This window comes from Pseudophryne corroboree, chromosome 8, assembly GCF_028390025.1.
Source record: "Pseudophryne corroboree isolate aPseCor3 chromosome 8, aPseCor3.hap2, whole genome shotgun sequence".
Classification (NCBI taxonomy): domain Eukaryota; kingdom Metazoa; phylum Chordata; class Amphibia; order Anura; family Myobatrachidae; genus Pseudophryne; species Pseudophryne corroboree.
Window position 1 is genome coordinate 198,554,925 of NC_086451.1, and position 25,146 is coordinate 198,580,070.

Below are 25,146 nucleotides of genomic sequence, written 5' to 3' on the forward strand. Positions count from 1 at the left end.
CGGCTCCTGTGGGGGCACGTCTTCGACTGTTCAGCCACGTCTGGGTCCACTCACAGGTGGATCCATGGGCAATAGAAATTGTTTCCCAGGGTTACAAGCTAGAATTCGAAGAAGTGACCCCTCGCCCTACCGAAACAACTCCTGGAAAGTGAGATAGTTTTACAGGCAATTCACAAATTGTGTCTGCAACAAGTGGTGGTAGAGGTTCCCCTGCTTCAAAGAGGGCAGGGGTACTACTCAACTCTGTTTGTGGTTCCGAAACCGGACGGTTCGGTCAGACCCATTTTGAATGTAAAATTCCTGAACCTTTACTTAAAACGGTTCAAGTTCAAGATGGAATCGCTCAGGGCGGTCATCGCCAGCCTAGAAGGGGGAGATTTTTTGGTATCTCTGGACATAAAGTATGCATACCTGCATGTCCCCATATATCCTCCTCATCAGGCGTACCTGAGATTTGCAGTACAGGATTGTAATTACCAATTTCAGACGTTGCCGTTTGGGCTTTCCACGGCCCCGAGAATTTTCACCAAGGTAATGGCGGAAATGATGGAGCTCCTGCACAAGCAGGGTGTCGCAATTATCCCGTACTTGGACGATCTCCTCATAAAAGTGAGATCAAGGGTGAAGTTGCTGAGCAGCGTATCACTTTCACTGAATGTGTTACAGCGACACGGCTGGATTCTCAATATTCCAAAGTCGCAGCTGAATCCTACAACTCGTCTGCCCTTCTTGGGCATGATTCTGGACACAGACAAGAAAAGGGTTTTTCTTCCGACGGAAAAATCGCAGGAACTCATGACTCTAGTCATGAACTTGTTGAAACCAAAACAAGTGTCAGTGCATCATTGCACTCAGGTTCTGGGAAAGATGGTGGCAACATACGAAGCCATTCCATACAGCAGATTCCATGCAAGGACCTTCCAATGGGACCTATTGGACAAATGGTCCCGGTCGTATCTGCAATTGCATCAGAGGATCACCCTGTCCCCCAGGGCCAGAGTATCTCTCCTGTGGTGGCTAAACAGTGCTCACCTTCTAGAGGGCCGCAGGTTCGGCATTCAGGACTGGATCCTGGTGACCACGGACGCGAGCCTCCGAGGTTGGGGAGCAGTCACACAGGGCAGGAATTTCCAAGACTTTGGTCAAGTCAAGAGACTTGTCTTCACATCAACATCCTGGAACTAAGGGCCATATACAATGCCCTACGTCAAGCGGAGATCTTACTTCGCAATCGACCAGTTCTGATCCAGTCAGACAGCATCACCGCAGTAGCTCATGTAAACCGCCAAGGCGGCACAAGGAGCAGAGTGGCAATGGCGGAAGCCACCAGGATTCTCCGCTGGGCAGAAAATCATGTAAGCGCTCTGTCAGCAGTGTTCATTCCGGGAGTGGACAACTGGGAAGCAAACTTCCTCAGCAGACACGATCTGCATCCGGGAGAGTGGGGACTTCATCAGGAAGTCTTCGCGCAGATTGCAAGTCGGTGGGGACTACCCCAAATAGACATGATGGCATCCCGTCTCAACAAAAAGCTACAAAGGTATTGCACCAGGTCAAGAGACCCTCAGGCGGTAGCTGTGGACGCCCTAGTGACACCGTGGGTGTTCCAGTCGGTATATGAGTTTCCTCCTCTTCCTCTCATACTCAAGGTGTTGAGGATAATAAGAAAAAGAGGAGTGAGAACAATTCTCATTGTTCCAGATTGGCCATGAAGGACCTGGTATCCGGATCTGCAAGAAATGCTCACAGAAGATCCGTGGCCTCTTCCTCTAAGGCAGGACCTGTTACAACAAGGTCCCTGTCTGTTCCAAGACTTACCGCGGCTGCATTTGACGGCATGGCGGTTGAACGCCGGATCCTAGCGGGAAAAGGTATTCCGGATGAGGTCATTCCTACGCTAATAAAGGCTAGGAAGGACGTCATTATCACCGAATATGGCGAAAATATGTTTCTTGGTGTGAGGCATGTTCATATGGAGGAGTTCCACCTGGGCCGTTTTCTTCACTTCCTACAAACTGGAGTGAATTTGGGCCTAAAATTAGGCTCCATTAAAGTTCAGATTTCGGCCTTATCCATTTTCTTTCAAAAGTAATTGGCCTCATTACCTGAAGTACAGACTTTTGTGAAGGGAGTACTGCATATTCAGCTTCCTTTTGTACCTCCGGTGGCGCCTTGGGACCTTAACGTGGTGTTAAGTTTCCTTAAGTCACGTTGGTTTGAACCACTTAATGCAGTGGAGTTGAAATATCTCACCTGGAAGGTGGACATGTTGTTAGCCTTGGCTTCGGCTAGGCGAGTGTCGGAATTGGCGGTTTTATCACATAAAACCCCCTATCTGGTTTTCCATATGGATAGAGCGGAATTGCGGACCCGTCCTCAATTCCTACCTAAGGTGGTCTCATCCTTTCATATGAACCAACCTATTGTCGTGCCTGTGGCTACACGTGACTTGGAGAATTCCGAGTCCCTTGATGTGGTCAGGGCTTTGAAAATGTATGGGGCCAGAACGGCTAGGATCAGAAAAACAGAAGCACTGTTTGTCCTGTATGCAGCCAACAAAGTTGGCGGCCCTGCTTCAAAGCAGACTATTGCTCACTGGATCTGTAACACGATTCAGCAGGCGCATTCTACGGCAGGATTGCCGTTACCGAAATCGGTTAAAGCCCATTCCACTAGGAAGGTGGGCTCTTCTTGGGCGGCTGCCCGAGGGGTCTCGGCACTACAGCTGTGCCGAGCGGCTACTTGGTCGGGGTCAAACACCTTTGCAAAGTTCTATAAGTGTGATAACCTGGCTGAGGAGGACCTCCTGTTTGCTCAATCGGTGCTGCAGAGCCATCCGCACTCTCCCGCCCGTTTGGGAGCTTTGGTATAATCCCCATGGTCCTTACGGAGTACCAGCATCCTCTAGGACGTTAGAGAAAATAAGATTTTAAACCTACCGGTAAATCTTTTTCTCGTAGTCCGTAGAGGATGCTGGGCGCCAGTCCCAAGTGCGGACTACTTCTGCAAGACTTGTATATAGTTATTGCTTACATAAGGGTTATGTTATAGTTTCATCGGTCTTGGACTGATTCTATGTTGTTTTTCAAACTGTTAACTGGGTAGTTTATCACAAGTTATACGGTGTGATTGGTGTGGCTAGTATGAATCTTGCCCTTGGATTACAAAAATCCTTTCCTTGTACTGTCCGTCTCCTCTGGGCACAGCTTCTCTAACTGAGGTCTGGAGGAGGGGCATAGAGGGAGGAGCCAGTGCACACCCAGAGTCAAAGTCTTTCTTAAAGTGCCCATGTCTCCTGCGGAGCCCGTCTATCCCCATGGTCCTTACGGAGTCCCAGCATCCTCTACGGACTACGAGAAAAAGATTTACCGGTAGGTTTAAAATCTTATTTTTGCATACAGTATGTAGGGCACCTGTGCATTTACTTTTTTTTGCATTATTGATGCAAATAAGACTCCCATTTGGAAATCAAATAACCCTATTGGGAATAGGTGTATGTGGACACATTGCCAGATATGAGGATGAGAAAGCAATAGCAGACCAGTGTTGAATTAAAGGCAGTTTCCAGAATGATCTCCCTACTGTCCTACTGTATCTCTTGTAGGTGAGTTATTACTTCCCGCTGAAGACTCTGTGGAGGTCATTCTTTGCTGCGTTAGTAGCAGCTTTCACATTACGCTCCATTAATCCTTTTGGGAACAGTCGGTTGGTTCTCTTCTACGTTGAGTTTCATACTCCTTGGCATTTACTGGAGCTCATCCCATTCATCCTCCTGGGAATTTTTGGAGGCTTATGGGGAGCGTTCTTCATTAAAGGAAATATTGCTTGGTGCCATAGAAGGAAGACTACTAAGCTGGGACGCTATCCTGTGGTAGAGGTTCTGGTGGTCACTGCTATCACAGCAATTATAGCTTTTCCCAATGACTACACTCGAACAAGCTCTAGTGAACTGATCTCTGAACTGTTCAATGATTGTGGGCTGCTGGATTCTTCCAAACTTTGTGATTACAATAATGATTTCAACAGTACAAATGTGGACCACCTCCCTGACCGTTCAGCTCGCAGCGGGGTCTACACTGCATTGTGGCAGCTGTCCTTGGCGTTGATCTTTAAAGCTGTTATTACCATCTTCACGTTTGGTATGAAGGTAAGAATGAATGGTGTTTTGTGCTTATTTGTGTATATTGATAATCTGTGTGTAATGTTTATTGTTAACAGGTGATTTTGTGTTTCCTGATAGTCTAAATATAAACTAAAATAAGAAAATTATGTTTGACAGTGTGTAGTACCAGATGCTGTAGTTTCTTGTTCACTGGTTGCTGCTATAGAATTTTATATTAATTTCCCTACTAGTAGCTGTTCTCTTTTTTTTTTTAACTGTTTACACTATCAAAGTAAAACCGCTCCATCGTCATAAAAAAAATTCACAGTTCCTTTGTTCGCAGCACATTCCGTATAGGACTGCCCACTGTAAGCAATATCATCAAGTTGCCAGAGCATATTCCTCCTAATTAGTGGAGTTGTGTTGGATTTATTATTCAAATATTTTTTTCCCAATACATGATTTCATGACTGTCACTTGTGAGCTGCGCTTTTGTAGCTTCTTTGAAGCACAAGAGCCATTGTTTTGGTGCAGAGCTCCTTTTGACTCCTAGTACCATTCATTTGTCAAGTGTATTGGTGATGTGGAGATAAACGAATGAAAATCTCCTTACAACATTTTGTAGCTGATTAGTATTTAATGTGCACAATGTTTATCTTCTGACAACTCTTCACTTGCGATCCATTGATGGGGCAGAAGCAGAACCAACTTCCTCAGAGTTTCATGGCTCTGCTTCTGGCTGACGGGACATCATTAGCTCCTGAAGGGAACTGAACGCTAGCCGTGTCTAGATGCTCACTCCCACAGCACGCCGTCACCCCCCTCACAGAGCCAGAAGTCAGAAGACAGGTGAGTATGAGAAGAATGATCTTCAATCAAGTAAGTGACGGCTGAGGTGCGGTGCGGGGGGAGAGGGGGGGGGGGGGTTGGGGCAGCAAGAAAAATACCTCAGACTGGCTAAAAGGGGGCATAAGATGCCGCTGGCACAGCCCTACCCCTGCCAGTATAAATAATAAGTCAATATACTGAGTGTAAGGACGTGCCATTGTGGGGGCGGAGCTTCTTCCTCAGGCAGCCAGCACACCACTCAGCGCCATTTTCTCTCTCTCCTCAGGCTGCAGAGAACACGCTGGTCCTCTCCTCCACTTCTGACAAGTACAGGGTGCTATAAAGGGGGGGCACAAAGCGATTGTGGTGCATTTGATAGTGTATATTACTATTTAAAAGCGCTTTTGGGCTGTGGACATACTGTGTTCACAGGCAATACTGGCACTGGGTTTGTGAACTGGCTGCTCCTATCCTGTGTCCCTCTGACAGATTTTACTGTGGGTCTGTCCCCAAAATAAGACCCAGTGTGTCTGTGAGTGTGGTGTACACGTGTGAGGCATGTCTGAGGCAGGGAGTTCCTCCCCGGAGGAAGCCATTTTAGGGACACAGTTGTAATGTGGTGGCGCTACGGCACACCAAGAGCCTGCATGGGTGAAAGAGCTACGTGACGGTATGCATCTGATTAACCGTAGATTGGATAAGTCTGAATCTAAGGCTGCATGCTGGAGAAAATCTGTGGAAGATGTGATTTTTCAGGATGCTGTTATTCTTTATGCGGGCGGCCCCTCTGGGTCACATAAGAGACCATTTGCAAATGTTGTAAACACTGATACCGACACGGATTCTGATTCTTGTGTTGACGATAGTGAATCCAGAGAGATAGATCATAAATGGGCAAATAGTATACAATATATGATTGTGGCTATAAGGGACGTGTTGGAGGTTACAGAAACCACTTCTGTACCTCAGGAGAAAGCTTATTTATGTAAGGAAAGAAATCCAAAGTCACGTTCCCTCCTTCACACAAACTAAATGATCTGTTTGAAGGGTTGTGGGTGAATCCTGATAAAAAATCTCGTATTCCCAAAAGGATTCACATAGCTTATCCTTTCCCGGTTGAAGACAGGAAAAAATGGGAGTCACCCCCTGTGTTAGACAGTGCACTTTCCAGGTTGACAAAGAAGGTAATTCTCCCTGCTCTTGGCACGGCTTCTCTTAAAGAGCCAGCAGACCGCAAAATGGAAACGACATTGAAATCCATTTATGTTACCAATGGTACACTGATTAGGCCCACTTTTGCCTGCGCATGGGTGAGTCGCGCTATTGAAAAATGGTCAGAAAGCGTGTCATCAGAAATTGACACGATTGATAAAGATGAGATACTCCTTAAGTTAGGGAATATCAAGGACGCTGCCGCCTACATGCTGGAAGCAATGAAGGATATTGGACTCTTGAGTTCACAAGCTGCTACAATGGCAGTATCGGCTAGGCGAGCCTTATGGATTCGCCAGTGGAACGCGGATGCAGATTCTAAACGAAACATGGAGGCTCTCCCATATAAAGGTGAGGCCTTATTTGGCGATGGCCTGGATGCGTTAGTCTCAGCGGCTACCGCAGGTAAGTCAACAGTTTTGCCCTCTGCGCCTGCATCGGCAAAAGAGACCTATCACACGCAAATGCTGTCCTTTCGGACCAATAAATACAAAAAGTCGAGAGGTTCCCCCTTCTTTGCATTTAGGGGAAGGGGAAAGAAGCCCACACCGGCTCCAGGTTCCTAAGAGCAAAAGTCTGTCCCTAATTCTGCCAAATCCCCAGCATGACGCTGGAACTCCCTTGCGGGAGGCCGCTTGGGTGGGGGCACGTCTCAAACTCTTCAGCCAGGATTGGATTCTGTCTGGCCTGTTGCAAATAGTATCCCAGGGATACAAACTAGAGTTTCAAGACGTTCCCCCATGCCGATTTTTCATATCGACCTTGCCAGCTTCTCCGCCAGAGAGAGAAGCAGTAACAGCGGCAATCCAAAAATTATGTCAAGACCAGGTCATAGTCCTGGTACCTTTGTCACAACAAGGGCGGGGTTTTTATTCAAGCCTCTTTGTTGTTCCGAAGCCGGACGGCTCGGTTAGACCGATCCTAAATCTAAAAGATCTGAATTTCTTCCTGGAAAGGTTCAAGTTCAAGATGGAATCACTTTGGGCGGTGATTGCCAGTCTAGAGGAGGGGGACTACTTGGTGTCGGTGGACATAAAGGATGCTTACCTGCATGTTCCCATTTATCCTCCTCACCAGGCTTATCTGAGATTCGCGATTCAGGATTGCCATTACCAATTCCAGACGTTATCTTTCGGTCTCTCCACTGCGCCGAGGGTATTCACCAAGGTGATGGCAGAGATGATGGTCCTCCGTCGTCAGAAAGGAGTCAATATAATCCCTTATCTGGACGACAGCCTGATAAAGGTGAGATCCAGGGAGCAGTTATTACAAAACATATCCCTCTCCCTGTCAATACTCCAACAACACGGGTGGATCATAAATTACCCAAAGTCACAGTTGGAAACGACGACAAGGTTGTCTTTCCTCGGGATGATTCTGGACACAGAAGTTCAGAGAGTATTTCTTCCGCTGGAAAAGGCTCTATAAATCCAGAAAATGGTAAAATAGATATTGAAACCATCAAGTGTGTCGATCCATCAGTGCATTTGGTTGTTGGGGAAGATGGTGGCGGCCTACAAGGCCATACAGTTTGGCAGGTTCCATGCCAGAGTATTCCAGTGGGACCTGTTCGACAAGTGGTCGGGGTCACACCTACACATGCACCGGAAGATAATCCTGTTATGCAAAGTAACAAGTAACTATGTTGAAAAGAATCTATATTCTGATGCAACAGGCCTGAGGGCAGTATGCAGTCTTTTTGAGTTAAAGGTGTTTCAGACCTTTTATTGAAAACCTCAAAAGACTCTACCGGATTACATGGTTTTATTTTTTTATTTTTTTTGCACTATTCAGCCACAAATTTGTGGTTATCTATATATCCAGTTGGACTAAATAACATATGCTAACAAATAAGTTCTTTGGTACACTAAACATTAATATTGAATAGTTAATCCAGCTGCCGTACCACCTAAAGCGGTGAATGCTTTTAATTTACTGCTTTAAAATGTCTATAGCACGGAAGTGTTGGCTCTTCATTGGTCCTCCCACTTGCCCTCCTTCAAAACGTAGCATATCCCCAGTTTCAGACAGGACTGTAAGACTAACCACTGAGACTTGGGAGGTTGGGGTGGGATTCAATTACAGTAAGTGCAAGTTTGGTCGTGCGAGCTGAATCCACGGCAACTTTAATTGCTTTGGACTTTGTGAGCAAAAAGTATGATGAAGGTCAGCACGTAGCTTGTTGACTATGTATATGGCGCTAGTCTCATTCTTGAATTCATAGAAAGCAAAAACATTTCCTTTTTTTTCCTAAGACTAAAAAGCAGAGACCTATGGAATGTGTAATAATGAATTGTTAGTAATTATATTTTGGTATCAATATCTAATATACTGGCCATGGTTAATACTACACACTAGGCTATATTTTAGATGATATCGCTCATTTTCACCCTTCTGAGTGACATTGTTTCAAATATTACCCAGTGTGTATGCTACGACCGATGCGCACTCCCACGCATCGTGAGCGCCCCCCTCCGTCGCCTGTGCATGCAGGTCAATTTGAATTTAACGACCAAAACTGCATGTTCAGGCCGGCCGTGGCATGAAGTCACTGAACGATATAGGTAGTAGTATCGTTCAGTGTGTACGCACTATATCGGTCCCCCAGGAGGTAGGGGAAACGCTATGCGATATCGCTCATGGAGCGTATCGTCAAGTGTGTACCCACCTTAAGTGAAAAAATACCATGTATGCCAAGGGACATTTGAACACGTACAAAATAAGTTCGTCCAAATCCCTGAATGGCTTTGCGCTCTGATCATGCCACAATCCAGTTCAGTTACCACATCTTCATTGCTATTAAACAGTTTTTGCAAGATGAGAAAATTTGCTCTCTTCTTTAAAATACCCCTAAGTACCTTGAGTTTTGTGTATCATTAAAGTAAAAAAATGTTTTTTTTAAATAGCAATGATAAAAAATCTATGTCCGCAGTTTATCAATAACAATTCACCAGAGCTGCAGTGAAGTAAAACAGCAATCGGCCAAGCGCCTCATTTTGATTTGGATGCTCACATGCGTTAAGTGGAATGATAACCTTGTTACTTGACTCTCTCTATTTTTGGGTGGAAATTATCTATTCTGGGCAATCACATCATTGTGCTATTTGAACTCTCCGATTTGTTATTATTCTGAGTAGAAATAAAAAAGAAAAAAAGTGATTGGTCCGCATACGTTATGCATTTGATCTAACAAACCAGAAAGATCTATCAGTGTATGCACAATATATGGCCGCAGGATTGTTAGACTTCGTTTGTGCGGTTTACAATAAATTTTCTTTAGTCTGCTTCAATCTATTCCTTTCTTGTATGAAGGGTTTTTTATTTATTTTTTATTTTTACTTCATCCATCTAGACTAGATTGTATTGTATATTTTGTAATCGTCATGTTCATTCTTTAACAATTCAATAAGAAATTAATTTATTGAACTTTAATCTACAGCCTCTATCTTGAGTAATATGATTCAGCATAATATATGCTCCCTGCAAGTTTAAATTCCCAAAAGAATGACCTTCCTGTAAATGCGGGGACTATCTACTTTTTATTTTATGTAGGGGGCGGTGCTCTAGTTTTGCAAGTGGTAATTTTGAGGGTGTTTTTAAACATCTGGCACTCCATGGGTACTGTGATTGACAGTAGGGTTACACTGAGGCCAAAAGAAGAAAAAGAAGACTCCTCCTGAGGGGACTGTTAAATAATGAAGTATGTCCAAGTGAGCGTAAATGTAAAGATATTAAACTATAACATTTTATTAGTAATACATTTAAAAGTAGCTAAACCAAATAACGAAATAGACAAGCAAATACATAGGTAGGTATACAAATATATGTGTATTAAAGATAAACCTCTTAATAAACATGATTGTGTAACTTGAAGCATCACATTGGGAGGTACTTTTGGTGTAATCATAGATTAAGGTATCGCCTTATGTTATGAAGTAGTAGTAATGGAAATTTAGTAGGTACAGTAATAGAAAGTATCTAGATGTGTTGTTTTCCATATAAGTGAATCTATGCAGTAGTATAGTAGAATTTATTGGTTCAAGATTAGTGTAGTTCTATTAAGCAGATTATCTTCACTCTAAGATCATAGGGTGTAGAAGATAGATACTCCCTAAATTTACATTTATTTATCTGGCAGGGTCCACAGGATAACATTGGGATATGATGGAGCGACAGCGGATTGGCACCAAACGATCACAAGCTTTCTGGCCTCCCAGAATGCACCGGGCTCGTCCATATAATTCTTCCCACTGACTCAGTCAAATCAGTTTTTTGTTTGGTGCGGCAGGAGCCGGACCATGGTCACAGAGCTCCTGTGTTGGGCAGCCCTAAGCTTTATTTCTCACACGTCCTAGAGGATGCTGGGGTCCCCATTAGAACCATGGGGTATAGATGGGATCCATAGGAGACATGGGCACTTTGAGACTTTCAAAGGGTGTGAACTGGCTCCTCCCTCTATGCCCCTCCTCCAGACTCCAGTTTTAGAATTGTGCCCAGTGAGACTGGACGCACTACAGGGGAGCTGTACTGAGTTTCTCTGAAAAAGACTTATGTTAGGTTTTTTATTTTCAGGGAGGCTGCTGGCGCCAGGCTACCTGCTTCGTGAGACTTATGGGAGAGAAGTATGACCAACTTCTAGTGAGTTCAATGGCTCTGCTTCTAGCTGACAGGACACCATTAGCTCCTGAGGGTGCTGATCGCTGGGTACGCCTAGATTCTCACTCTCACAGCCTACCGTCACCCCCTTACAGAGCCAGAAGTCAGAAGACAGGTGAGTAGCAGAAGAAAAGAAGACTTCTTCAGTGATGGCATTCTGAGGTACCGCGCACACAGCACTGCAGGGCGCAGAGGGGGGCACCCTGGGCAGCAAAAATCCTCAATTTCCACTGGCAAGAGGGGACATTAGTGCCAAGGCACTGTCCTAGCCCCCACCAGTATAATTATTTATTAAAATAAGCGGGACAGAAGCGCGCCATTAAGGGGGCAGAGCTTCTTCCTCACAGCTCACTTTCAGCTCGACGCCATTTCCTCTCCACAGGGCTGCAGAGGCGCTTGTCCTTCCTCACACTGCTGACAAGTATCAGGGTGCAAAACGGGGCGGGGGGGGGGGGGGCACAGTATAATTTGGTGCAATATATTTGATATTTAAAGCGCTACAGGTCTGGGGCATTTTTTTGTGTTTTCAGACCCGCTAATTTGGCGCTGGGTTGTGAGCTGGCAAATCCCCTCTGGGTCTCTCTGACAGACTTTACTGTGGGTCTGTCCCCTATATGCCCGGTGTGTCTGTGGGTGTTTGGTACACGTGTGTCGACATGTCTGAGGCTGAAGGCTCTTCCCAGGAGGAGGCTGTATTAGGGACACAAACGGCTGTGGGGGAATGACCTTGTCAGCACCGCCGACTCCTGATTGGGTAAATGCTTTGAATGCTAATGTGGCTCTTATTAGTAAGAGATTAGATAAGTCTGAGTCTCAGACCCAGGCATGGAAGAAATCTGTGTTATTACAAGTCCAGGAACCCTCGGGGTCACAAAAACGTACTTTCTGCTGCGGGGTACACTGGGCTCCACAAGGATTGGACAATGGGGTGTAGAGTAGGATCTTGTCCGAGGGACCAACAGGCTAATAGCTTTGACCTTCTTCCCAGAATGCATAGCGCCGTCTCCTATATCACCCCGCCTCCCAGCACAGGAGCTCAGTTTTGTAAGTTGGTGCTGCAGTAAGCAGGCACTTAACAGAGGGGCTGCTCCAAGCAGCCCCAAGAAAAGCTTTTTATGAGGTAAAAAGTGAAGACTTCAAGAGCAGCAGCGGTGGTAAATGTCTTGTGACATTCACTGCTGCAGCTCCAGCTCTCCCCAGCGGCGCTGTACACTACCGAGCCCTGGTTGCCGGGTACCTACAGCGGAGGCTTCGGTTTTCTTCACGTTAGACACACACGGCTGGGGCTCTCCAGGATCGCGTGGCCGCGCTTCGGGAGGTGGTAAGTGGGTCCCGCTTGTGATCCGGCGCAGGTCAGTGGGAGGCGGGCCGCGCGCGCTGGCGGTGGACACTGTGGCAGTACAGGCGATCCCACTAGATCACCAGGGCATGGGCGCAGGTCAGGTTTTCTCTCTAAACCAATTCTTATATCACCCACAGTACCCGGTGGTTTTGCCAGCAGAGGGGATAAGGCTTAGACCTGAAGCCCCTCCCCCAGCCCCAGGGCGCCATTTCTAGCAAGTGTTCCCGCCCTGGAGCTGCATATCTGTCTTTTCCTCACTCCCTGTCAATGTCTGCGGCGCCATTATCCCTCAGCTCACTGTTCCTGGGACTGCTTGGGCTAATGCTCCTATGTAAAGCCGCCTGGTTGTCAGTGCTGTGCCTTTACATGACACTTAAGTATTCTACCTGCCTTTTTAGACAGTGATAGTTAAAGAGTGCACTTTATCAGGGTTTTATAGTACAATTACCCTGTGATATACATCCAGTTCTTGGTGCGTCAGGTGTTATCTAATATAGGATTTTCACAAAGATATACTGTATTACGTATTTTTCTCTGTGATTTAGTCACCATATCTCTCCTTTATCTCTGCTAGTGCTGACTACACTGCGCAGGGGTTTGGGTTTAGAGGTATAGTGCTGCTGATAATTGTACTGTGTTAACCTCATACTGCAAGTTATATCATGTCTGCTTCTGAGGGTAACGGTTCTGGGGCTGAACACACTGCCGGTGTTGCCGACGCCACGGGGCCATATGAGGAGAATTATAGCAGCTGTGGGCTCTGGTTCTGGGGGCTCCTTGCCCCCCAGTGGGACTGTGGCAACGGAGGCACATACTGACCCACCGTGGGCCGCCTTTTCCACGCTTCTGCATACGCTAGTTCATAAACTAACTCCCCCTATGGAACCCCCAATGCCGGTACAACCGTATGTGGTCCCTGCAGCTAACCCGCCGTGGGCGGACTATTTATCTGCTCAATTAAAGAAGTTGAACCAGTCCTTGACTACTAAAAAGTCTGAGCAACGCTCGCCTAAGTCCAAGAGGTCCTCTAAGCGAGCGCTTATCTCCTCACAATCCACTGCTGTCACTGACACCTCGTCTGATGAAGACGGCACATATACTGACCCCTCAGGTTCTGACTCAGATACGGCTGATGGGGAGGGTAGTTCACATGTGGATGTTCCTGATCTTTTGGAGGCTATTAAGTTAATTCTGAAGATTATGGATGATCCCCAGCCATCCGTCCCTCCTAAGAAACCAGATAGGTGCAAGCGTCAGAAGGTGGTTAAGCAAGTTTTACCTCACTCTGACCACCTAGTGGATATACGTCAGGAACCCTGGGAAAACCCGGGTACGAAGTTTTTGCCTCAAAAGAAGATGCTGGCTCGCTATCCCCTCGCGCCAGAGCCATCTAAAAATTGGGAAACGCCTCCTCCAGTAGACTCACATGTGGCTAGGATGGTGGTTTCCTCAGCTCTGCCTGTCACTACCGTCACGTCTCTAAAAGAGCCTACGGATAAACGTGTGGAGGGTTGTCTGAAAGCGATTTACACCCTCACGGGTGCTGCACAAAGGCCCACTATTGCAGCTACATGAGCTGCAGAGGCTATTGAAGCATGGGCCTTGGAGTTAGATGCTGAAATCTCTTCTGACCATGCTAGACAATGCTTCTCATATATTGTCACAGATTCTCGATATATTAAAGAGGCGGCTTCTGATGCCGGTATCCTAGCAGCCAAGGCCTCTACTATGTCAGTCCTGGCTCGCCGGATATTGTGGCTGAGATCCTGGTCTGTGGATCTGGACTCTAGAAAAACCCTGGAGGTGCTCCCTTTCAAGGGAGATATTCTGTTTGGGGAGGACTTAAATAAGATTGTGGCTGACTTGGCTACTGCCAAAACTGCCTGTCTGGCTAATACCGCTCCTTCTGTGTCGAAGGCTAAAGGTACGTCCTTTTGCCCCTTTCGTCCTTCAGATAAAGCAAAAGGTCAGGTGTACCATAAGCAGGCCCGCACTTCCTGGTAAGCCGATGCCCAAAAGAGCCTGGGCTGCCCGTCAGCCAGCAGCCAAGACCAATAAGCCTGCCGCATGACGGGGCGGGCCTCCCCCTGGGTGATCCCAGGGTGGGGGGCCGGCTTCTAGGGTATACCCAGGAATGGTTGAAGACCACTTCAGATGCCTGGGTACGGGAAGTCGTCACTCGAGGTTACGCCATAGCCTTCAAATACCGACCCCCTCATCGATTTTGCCAGACAGACGTCCCTTTGGACCAGACAAAGGCAAAAACTCTACACTCTGTGGTACAGACCCTCCTGGATACAGGAGTCTTAGTACAGGTGCCTCTTGCTCAGAGGGGCCGGGGGTACTATTCTCCGCTGTTTCTAGTCCTGAAACCAAATGGGTCCTCCCGGACCATTCTCAACCTCAAGCCATTGAACAGATTGGTGAAGGTTTCCAAGTTCTGTATGGAAACCCTTCGCTCTATAGTTCTGGCCTTGGAACCTGGGAACTACATGGTCTCCCTGGACATACAGGATGCTTACCTGCATATTCCTATAGCAGTGTCACATCAACAATACCTGAGGTTCGCTTTTGGTTTAACAACGGCTCCGCGAGTCTTCACCAAAGTTATGGCGGTGATGACGGTGGTACTCCGCCGTCAAGGGGTCAGGATACTGCCGTATCTGGACGACTTGTTAATCCTAGCAAATTCCCCAGATCTTCTCCTGCGTCATCTGGATATGATGGTCCGGTTTCTACAAGCCCACGGGTGGCTCATCAACTGGAAGAAATACTCCCTGGTCCCTGCTCAGAGTATGGTGCACCTGGGAGCGTTGTTGGACACTCACAGCCAGAGGATTTTCTTGTCTCATTTGAAAGTCCTGAAGATTCAGGACAGGATTCGTTGCTTCCTTTCTCGTCCGCAAGTGTCGATACATTCGGCAATGCAGGTGCTGGGCCTAATGGTGTCAGCATTCGACATGGTGGAGTATGCTTAATCCATTCTCGCCCCCTCCAGAGGCTGATTCTAGCCAAGTGGGACGGCCTGCCTCACCGAATCAGATCTCAAATGATCTTCTTGACTCCGGAGGTCCGTCTGTCGCTACACTGGTGGCTCCGGGACCAACAATTGTGCAGGGGTCGTCCCTTCTGGATATCCAACTGGGTCCTGTTGACGACGGATGCCAGTCTAAGAGGTTGGGGCGCGGTGCTGGAGCAACACTCCCTTCAGGGTCGGTGGACCAAGGAGGAATCTCTCCTCTCGATCAACATTCTGGAATTGCGGGCGGTCTTCAATGCGTTGAACCTGGCCCAGCATTTAATTCAGAACCGTCCTGTTCAAGTACAGTCGGACAACGCCACCACAGTGGCTTACATAAATCATCAAGGCGGCACTCGAAGCCGTTTGGCAATGAAGGAAGTCTCACGGATTCTACGTTGGGCGGAACGCCATCTACCGGCCATATCGGCAATATTCATTCCGGGAGTCCTGAATTGGGAAGCGGACTTTCTCAGTCGTCAGTACGTGCATGCCGGCGAGTGGGGCCTCCATCCAGAAGTATTTCAACTCCTCGTGGAAAAGTGGGGTCTTCCAGACGTGGATCTGATGGCGTCTCGACACAATCACAAGGTTCCGGTCTTCGGAGCAAGGACAAGGGATCCTCAAGCAGCATTCGTGGATGCGCTGGCGGTGCTGTGGAGGTTTCGGCTGCCGTATGTGTTCCTTCCAGTGTCACTCCTGCCCAGGGTAATTCGGAAGTTCAAGCAAGAAAAAGGAAATCTGCTTCTCATAGCTCCAGCGTGGCCCAGACGGCACTGGTTCTCAGACCTGCAAGGCCTATCGTCAGAGCGTCCAATTCTACTTCCACAACGCCCAGACCTCCTCGTTCAGAGCCCCTGTGTCTACCAGGACCTGGCCCGGCTATCTTTGACGGCGTGGCTATTGAAGCTTCCGTCTTGAGGGCTTAAAGGGTTTTCTGAAGAGGTCATTATAAAACCGGCTTCTGCTCGGATTTATTATGGGGTTTGGCATTCCTACTTTGTTTGGTGCACATCTAATAATTATGAAGCTTCCAAGTTTAGTACAGCCAAACTTTTGACTTTTCTGCAGCAGGGCCTATATAGGAATTTACAGAATTATAATTATGAATATAAATATAACTAATCCAGAAGCCACTGGCAATGAACAAATAGACTTAAGGCTCTCAAACTATATAATGATCCTATAACATACAGAGCCATCACTGAGATATGAATAGGATGGTTTAATTATCTATTTAATAGAGAAATGATGGAGACGGATGTTTAGGTATGACCATTGTGTCTCAATAAATCTTAACATCTGATGCGGCATCTCACATTCATACACGGGCCAAGAAAGACATCTATATTTCATCACTATATGATGGACATTAAATGGACAGTTATTAAACACATCATATTCCAGAATATTACACTTTGAAAGCATCGGGTCAGTATCGATGATTGATTGCAGCAATCTTGGGCAGATCCGTATACTCCGGTAAACATGCCGGTCACATAATCGGAGGGACGAAACAACTGGGGTGGAATACATGTCACAGGGAATTATGATAACGATTGGCTCTGGAGAGCCCGCGTACTGGTACAAATTTCGGATCTGGGAGGCAATCTGGTTAGCCTCAGAAGAAGCATTTGTGAAACGTGCGTCAGGCCTCCCTGAGCACACGGCGTCCACTACTGTGTAATGCCGAGGCAGTGAATTAAAGATCATATACACTCCCTTAGGGGAAGGATGATTTAGACAGAGAAATGTGTATTTAGTTAGCAATGTGCAATACAGCAATCTAGCGTGTCAGTGATTTAGGTTAATACTCAGATACTACACCCCATGTATATAGATAGAAAACGTGCTGAGACAGCCATGATAGTGATTTAGTATGTCAGCGATTTAGGTTGATACCTAGATAATACACCCCTTGAAGGGTGCAATCATACAGATAGAAAGAGTGCTGAGATAACCATATTGATTGTGTCATATGTGCATTTGGATAGCAATGTGCAACACAGTAACCTAGCGTGTCAGTTATTTAGGTTGATATTTAGACATTACACCCCCTGAAGGATGTGAGTATACAGGTAGAAAGTGTACTGAGATAGTCATGATAGTGATCCAACAATAGAGGACACTAATACTGTGTGATTACACTTACATGTAGCTGCCTGTGCTGATAGGAATTAACCCCACAGAACTGTGTGGGAATGTACAAGTTACAACCAGTCTGTGTGAATGTGTTATAAATGAAGAAAGGACACACTACACAACAACATTTATTAGACTCCCAGCACTATATCATATCTTCAGTGTGTGGAAGGAGGGAATATTAGTGACCGACATTGTCTGTTATTACTAGCACACTTTATTATGAGATCTAATACATGATATATGCGCAGCAAAACATTCTGTATATCACTAGGGAAAAATATACACTGTGTCAACTGTTCAGGTGAAATCATTTGCAGTAAGGAATACATTAGTAATCCACTCTAATTACATAGCAATAAACCACACTCTGAACCCAAATACCTGCTATCATAGCTGCCTGCACTGACAGAAGTTATCCTCACTGAAGTAGCTACAAAATCGTTACATTCACAGCACTGTATGAGTCACAGCTAGACTGTGCAACTAGGTTATCAATAAAGAACACAGACACAACGTAACCACATTAAATAATAACTACGTGTGCTGACAGAAGTCAATTCTATGAGAAATAGCTACATCATTGAAACACTCTAAGCCACACATGAGTTATAGCTAAATTGTGTCTCTTCTGCTGTTAATAAAGGAGATACATGTTGTTTGTTTATTCTTACTAAAAGGTACCCGTGCAGAAGGAAATTAATCCTATAAAATCAACTATAATATTGAAATATATGTGGCAATACATGAGTCACAGTCAGATTGTGAAGGGTATACAACATAGGGACTCCTTTGCGATACAACCAAAGAGACTGACGTCTCAGAGCTCTCTGTGACCAGATTGACTTCTTAGAGACCAGTATAGTGGTTTTTTGACATGGGTGTGGTTCATCAAATCGACAGTGTCTAGGTCGACAATGTTTAGGTCAACCACTATAGGTCGACAGTCACTAGGTCGACATGGATGGAAGGTCGACAGGGTTTCTAGGTCGACGTGTGCTAGGTCGACAGGCCTAAAGGTCGACATGAGGATTATATTTTTTTGTTGTTTTCTTCGTAGAGTGACCGGGATCCCAAATGAGTGCACCGCGTCCCTTCGCATGGCTCGCTTCGCTTCCCATGCTTCGGGCATGGTGCCTTCGCTCCGCTACCGCTTCGCTCGGCGCACTTTACCGTTCCAATCGTAGTCCACGTGGATCGTTAAGTATGAAAAAATTCAAAAAAAGAAAAAAATTTTGAAAAACTAATGTCGACCTTTAGACCTGTCGACCTAGCACATGTCGACCTAGAAACCCTGTCGACCTTCCATCCATGTCGACCTAGTGACTGTCGACCTAAACATTGTCGACCTAGACACTGTCGATCTTCAGACCGGATCCCTTTTGACATACGGATTGAGTGTTAGCATATCTTACCATACGCAACCTAGAAGTGTCATACTGAAAATAAGGAATAACAGACAATATATAAACAACCTAGAATCACATGATATGCCAATAAAGGCAATAGAGAACAAGACATGAATTACTGGTAATTGCATATTGCTTATCAACACAAAATAAGATACTAATCACTGCTGGAAATCACATAACGTTTATTAATAAATACGAAGGTGCATATAGATACCTGTATATTATATACAGAACTTGCAGTTTGGCAGACGCCCTGTGTGCAGGAAATCACACATTTTAAAACACTTTTTCTATCTTTCCACTTCTATATACCTCCTCTTATTTTTCGCAATAGTTTTATTAAATACCAATTAAAAGTTACATTTTATCATTAGTAGTGTGCACCACTATAGGGCAATCTTGTTTTTCTTTTTTGTATACATATTACTTTATCTTGCTTGTGGTAGCACCCCCCCAATGAAGATAATTCATATGAATAAAATGGTTAACACTTAAGGGAGTCGGTCTGAAGAAATAAACGACTTGTGCGACCTTTTTTCTTTATATGTAATTATGAAGCTTCCAAGTTTAGTACAGCCAAACGTTTGACTTTTCTGCAGCAGGGCCTAGATTTAGGCCTGCCAGACGCAGGTTCATATTTCTGCCTTGTTGGTGTGGTTTCAGAGAAAAATTGCGACTTTACCTGATGTTCATACTTTCACTCAGGGTGTGTTGCGTATCCAACCTCCCTATGTCCCGCCTGTGGCTCCTTGGGACTTGTCGGTGGTTTTGGAGGTGTTGCAGGTACCTCCTTTTGAACCTCTTTGTTCAACTGACCTTAAGTGGCTTTCCCTTAAGGTGGTGTTCTTGCTGGCTATTGCCTCTGCTAGAAGAATGTCGGATCTGGGTGCCTTGTCTTGTAGTTCCCCATATCTGATTTTTCACGGTGACAGGGCGGTTCTTAGGACTCGTCCCGGATATTTACCTAAGGTGGTTTCTTTGTTTCACCTTAATCAGGAGATTGTGGTTCCGGCCTTTGTCTATCCTGATTTGTCTCCCAAAGAGCGGTCTTTGGATGTGGTACGGGCTCTTCGTATCTATGTGAAGAGAACTGCTTCTGTTAAGAAATCTGATTCTCTCTTTGCTCTGTTTGGTTTTCACAAACGTGGCTGGCCTGCTCACACGCAAACTCTGGCCAGATGGATTAGAATGGTGATTGCACATGCTTATGTGAAGGCTGGTCTCTCTGCTCCTGATCACATTAAGGCCCATTCTACTCGGTCTGTTGGACCTTCTTGGGCTGCCCAACGTGGTGCGACCCTTGATCAATTGTGCAAGGCAGCTACGTAGTCCTCAGGGAACACGTTCATAAGGTTCTATGCCTTCGATACTCCCGCTTCCCAGGATGCTTCCTTTGGACGGCGGGGTCTTGTGCCCGCTACAGTGTGTCCCCTCCCATAAGGAACTGCTTTAGGACATCCCCATTGTCCAATACTTGTGGAGCCCAGTATACCCCGCAGCAGAAAACGAGTTTTATGGTAAGAACTTACCTTTGTTAAAACTCTTTCTGCGAGGTACACTGGGCTCCACAAGGCGCCCACCCTGACGCACTTAGCTTCTTTGGGTTGGTATGGCATTAGCCGCTGACACGTCTCCTGACGTGAGTATGCGGTGTTGTGGCTACTAACCGTTGTCGTCTCTTTTCCTGCTACTGCATTGGCTGGTTAACTAAAAACTGAGCTCCTGTGCTGGGAGGCGGGGTGATATAGGAGGCGGCGCTATGCATTCTGGGAAGAAGGTCAAAGCTATTAGCCTGTTGGTGCCTCGGATCAAGATCCTACTCTACACCCCATTGTCCAATCCTTGTGGAGCCCAGTGTACCTCGCAGAAAGAGTTTTAACAAAGGTAAGTTCTTACCATAAAACTCGTTTTTGCCCAGTTGGCAGACACTGGTACCGACACGGACACTGATTCCAGTGTCGACTTTAGTGATTCCAGATTAGATCCAAAATTGGCAAAGAGCATTCAGTACATGATTGTGGTGGTTAAAGATGTATTACATATCACCGAGGACCTTGCTGTTCCTGATAAAAGGGTCTGTATGTATAAGGAAAAGAAACCTGAGATAACGTTTCCTCCCTCTCATGAACTGAACACTCTATTTGAAAAAGTCTGGGAAAGCCCTGACAGAAAGTTTCAGATTCCCAAAAGGATTCCGGTGGCTTATCCGTTTCCCTCTGAGGATAGGGAAAAGTGGGAGTCACCCCCCATTGTAGACAGGGCCCTATCACGTTTGTCTAAAAAGGTGGCTCTCCCGTCACCTGGCACGGCAGCCCTTAAGGACCCTGCGGATCGTAAGCAAGAAACTACGTTAAAATCCATTTATGCGACCACAGGTACGCTTCTCAGACCTGTCATTGCATCTGCGTGGGTGAGTAATGCTATCGAAAAGTGGTCAGATAACTTGTCATCTGATATAGATACCCTAGATAGGGACAGCATCCTCTTGACGCTGGCTTGTATCAAGGACGCTGCAGCATACCTAAAGGAAACTGCGAGAGATATTGGCCTTTTGGGATCAAAAGCCAATGCCATGGCAGTCTCAACTAGGCGAGCATTGTGGATTCACCAATGGAATGCTGATGCTGACTCCAAGAAAAATATGGAATCTCTTCCATATAAATGTGGTGCCTTGTTTGATGACGGCCTCGCTGATTTGGTATCTACGGCTACCGCGGGTAAGTCATCCTTTTTGCCTGTGTTCCTCCACAACAAAAGAAAACACACCACTATCAAATGCAGTCCTTTCGGCCCAAAAAATACATGAAAGGGCGAGGTTCTTCCTTCCTTGCTACTAGAGGAAGGGGAAGAGGTAAAAGATCACTGACCTTGTCGGGTTCCCAGGAGCAGAAGTTCTCCCCGGCTTCTGCCAAATCCACTGCATGACGCTGGGGCTCCTCTGTGGGAGTCCGCTACGGTGGGGGCACGTCTCAAACTCTTCAGTCAGTTCTGGCTTTGTTCGGACCTGGACCCATGGGTTTTACAAGTAGTATCCCAAGGGTACAAACTGGAGTTTCAAGACGTTCCCTCTCGACGATTTTTCAAATCGGCCTTACCAGCTTCTCTTCCGGACAGGGAGGTAGTATGCGACGCAATACAAAAGTTGTGTCAAAATCAAGTCATTGTCATGGTTCCCCCGTCACAATAGGGAGAAGGCTTTTATTCGAGCCTGTTCGTGGTCCCGAAGCCGGACGGCTCGGTCAGACCAATCTTAAACCTGAAATCCATAAATTTCTACCTAAAAAAGTTCAAATTCAAGATGGAGTCTCTCCGAGCAGTGATCTCCAGTCTGGAGGAAGGGGATTTTATGGTGTCGGTGGACATAAAGGATGCCTACTTACATGTTCCCATTTATCCTCTGCATCAAGCTTACCTAAGGTTTGCAATTCAGGATTGTCATTACCAATTTCAGACGTTGCCGTTTGGTCTGTCCACGGCTCCGAGGATTTTCACCAAAGTGATGGCGGAAATCATGGTTCTCCTTCGCAGTCAAGGAGTCATGATTATCCCGTACTTGGACAATCTCCTGATAAAGGCGAGATCCAGGGACCAGTTGGTGCAAAACATTGCACTCTCCCTGACAGTTCTTCAACAACATGGTTGGCTCCTAAACGTGCCAAAATCACAGTTGATTCAGACGACGCAGTTGTCGTTTTTGGGAATGATACTGGACACAGAACTACAGAGAGTTTTTCTTCCAGTGGAAAAGGCTCTGGAACTTCAGAGTCTGGTCAAACAAATTCTGAAACCAGCAAGAGTGTCAATCCATCAATGCACTCGGTTGATGGGGAAGATGGTTGCGGCCTACGAGGCCATTCGGTTTGGCAGATTCCATGCCAGAGTTTTTCAGTGGGACCTGTTGGACAAGTGGTCCGGATCCCACCTGTACATGCAACGAAGGATAATCCTGTCTTCCAAGACCAGAATTTCACTCCTGTGGTGGCTGCACAGCTCTCACCTCCTAGAGGGGCGCAGGTTCGGGATCCAGGACTGGATCCTAGTAACCACGGATGCAAGTCTCCGAGGCTGGGGAGCAGTCATACAGCGGGAAAACTTCCAAGGAAGATGGTCAAGCCAGGAAACTTGTCTCCATATAAACGTTCTGGAGTTGAGGGCCATTTACAACGGCCTTCTACAAGCGGAACATCTTCGCAATCTGCCCGTACTGATCCAGTCGGACAATGTAACAGCAGTAGCGTACATAAACCGCCAGAGCGGAACAAAAAGCAGAGCTGCAATGGCAGAAGCAACAAAGGTTCTCCGCGGGGCGGAAAAGCATACAAGCGCTCTGTCAGCGATCTTCATTACAGGAGTGGACAACTGGGAAGCAGACTTCCTCAGCTGACACGATCTCCATCCAGGAGAGTGGGGCCTCCATCAAGAGGTCTTCACAGAAGTGACAAGTCATTGGGTAATTCCTCAAATAGACATGATGGCATCTCGTCTCAACAAGAAGCTTCAGAGATATTGTTCCAGGTCGAGGGGACCCTCAAGCAATATCAGTGGATGCACTGGTGACACCATGGGTGTATGTATTCGGTATGTATTCCCTCCACTTCCTCTCTTTCTAAAAGTTCTAAAGATCATAAGAAGAATAAATATTCATGCGTTCCTCATTGTCCCAGACTGGCCAAGGAGGGCTTGGTATCCAGATCTTCAGGAATTACTCATAGGAGATTCCTGGACTCTTCCTCTACGCGAGGACCTGTTATAGCAGGGGCCGTGCGTGTATCAAGACTTACCACAGCTACGTTTGACGGCATGGCGGTTGAACGCCAAATCCTAGCCCGAAAGGGTATTCCCAGTGAAGTCATTCCCACACTTATTCAGGCCAGGAAAGGAACATTACCTCCATATTTGGAGAAAATATGTTTCTTGGTGTGAATCCAAGAAGGCTCCTACGGAAGAATTTCAGCTAGGATGTTTTCTCCATTTTCTACAAGCAGGTGTGGATGCGGGCCTAAAGTTGGGCTCATTTAAGGTACAGATTTCGGCCTTATCGGTTTTCTTTCAAAAACAATTGGCCTCCCTTCCAGAAGTGCAGACTTTCGTGAAAGGTGTGTTGCACATCCAACCTCCATTTGTGCCCCCAGTGGCACCATGGGATCTTAATGTGGTGTTGCAGTTCCTTCAATCACATTGGTTTGAACCTTTACAGAAGGTGGGGTTGATATTCCTCACTTGGAAAGTGGTCATTCTGTTGGCCTTGGCATCCGCAAGGCGGGTGTCTGAGTTAGCGGCCTTGTCTCACAAGAGCCCTTATTTGATCTTCCATAAAGATAGAGCAGAGTTGAGGACTCGTCAGCAATTTCTGACGAAGGTGGTTTTATCTTTCCACATGAATCAATCTATTGTGGTGCCAGTGGCTACTGACGTCTTAATTGAGTCAAAGTCTCTGCATGTGGTCAGAGCTTTGAAAATGTATGTCGCCAGAACGGCTCAGGTTAGGAAAACGGAGGCTCTGTTTGTCCTGTATGCTCCCAACAAGATTGGGTGTCTTGCTTCCAAGCAGACCATTGCACGCTGGATCTGTAATACGATTCAGCATGCTCATTCCACGGCTGGATTTCCGTTACCGAAATCGGTGAAGGCCCATTCTACTAGAAAGGTGGGCTCGTCCTGAGCGGCTGCCCGGGGGGTCTGGGCATTGCAACTTTGCCGAGCAGCCACTTGGTCGGGTTCAAACACTTTTGCAAAGTTTTACAAGTTTGATACCCTGGCCGATGATGACCTCAAGTTTGGTCAATCGGGGCTGCAGAGTCATCCGCACTCTCCCGCCCGTTCTAGAGCTTTGGTATAACCCCATGGTTCTAATGGTGACCCCAGCATCCTCTAGGACGTATGAGAAAATAGGATTTTAATACCTACCGGTAAATCCTTTTCTCTTAGTTCGTAGATGATGCTGGGCACCCGTCCCAGTGCGTACTGTATCTGCAGTTATTAGTTGTGGTTACACACATGTTGTGTTACGTTTATAGTCAGCCTGTTGCTGAAATTGTTCATGCCGTTGGCTTGTGTTCTGTTGAATGCCACGTTGTGCGGCATGCTTAAATGTGTGAGCTGGTATGAATCTCACCTTAGTTTAACAATAAATCCTTTCCTCGAAATGTCCGTCTCCCTGGGCACAGTTCCTATAACTGGAGTCTGGAGGAGGGGCATAGAGTGAGGAGCCAGTTCACACCCTTTGAAAGTCTTAAAGTGCCCATGTCTCCTGCGGATCCCGTCTATACCCCATGGTTCTAATAGTGAACCCAGCATCCTCTACAGACTAAGAGAAAAGGATTTACCGGTAGGTATTAAATCCTATTTTAATTTATTTTTATAGTCTTACTATGTTTTTTGAGTGATCTTTCCTAACAGCGTCTTACACACATATTGGAAAGAGTCGCTCCAA

General features: G+C 46.3%; 1 protein-coding gene across 9 annotated transcripts in view; it reads left to right on the forward strand.

Moving 5' to 3' along the window:
• Nucleotides 1–25,146, forward strand: part of LOC134948811 (H(+)/Cl(-) exchange transporter 5-like) — a 389,251-nt gene that overhangs the window by 316,278 nt on the left and 47,827 nt on the right. For all 9 annotated transcript variants that reach the window (XM_063937054.1, XM_063937053.1, XM_063937050.1 and 6 more), the window contains one exon: nucleotides 3,605–4,147. In XM_063937054.1, coding sequence (XP_063793124.1) covers nucleotides 3,605–4,147 — 543 coding nt within the window. The remainder of the gene's footprint in view (nucleotides 1–3,604; nucleotides 4,148–25,146) is intronic.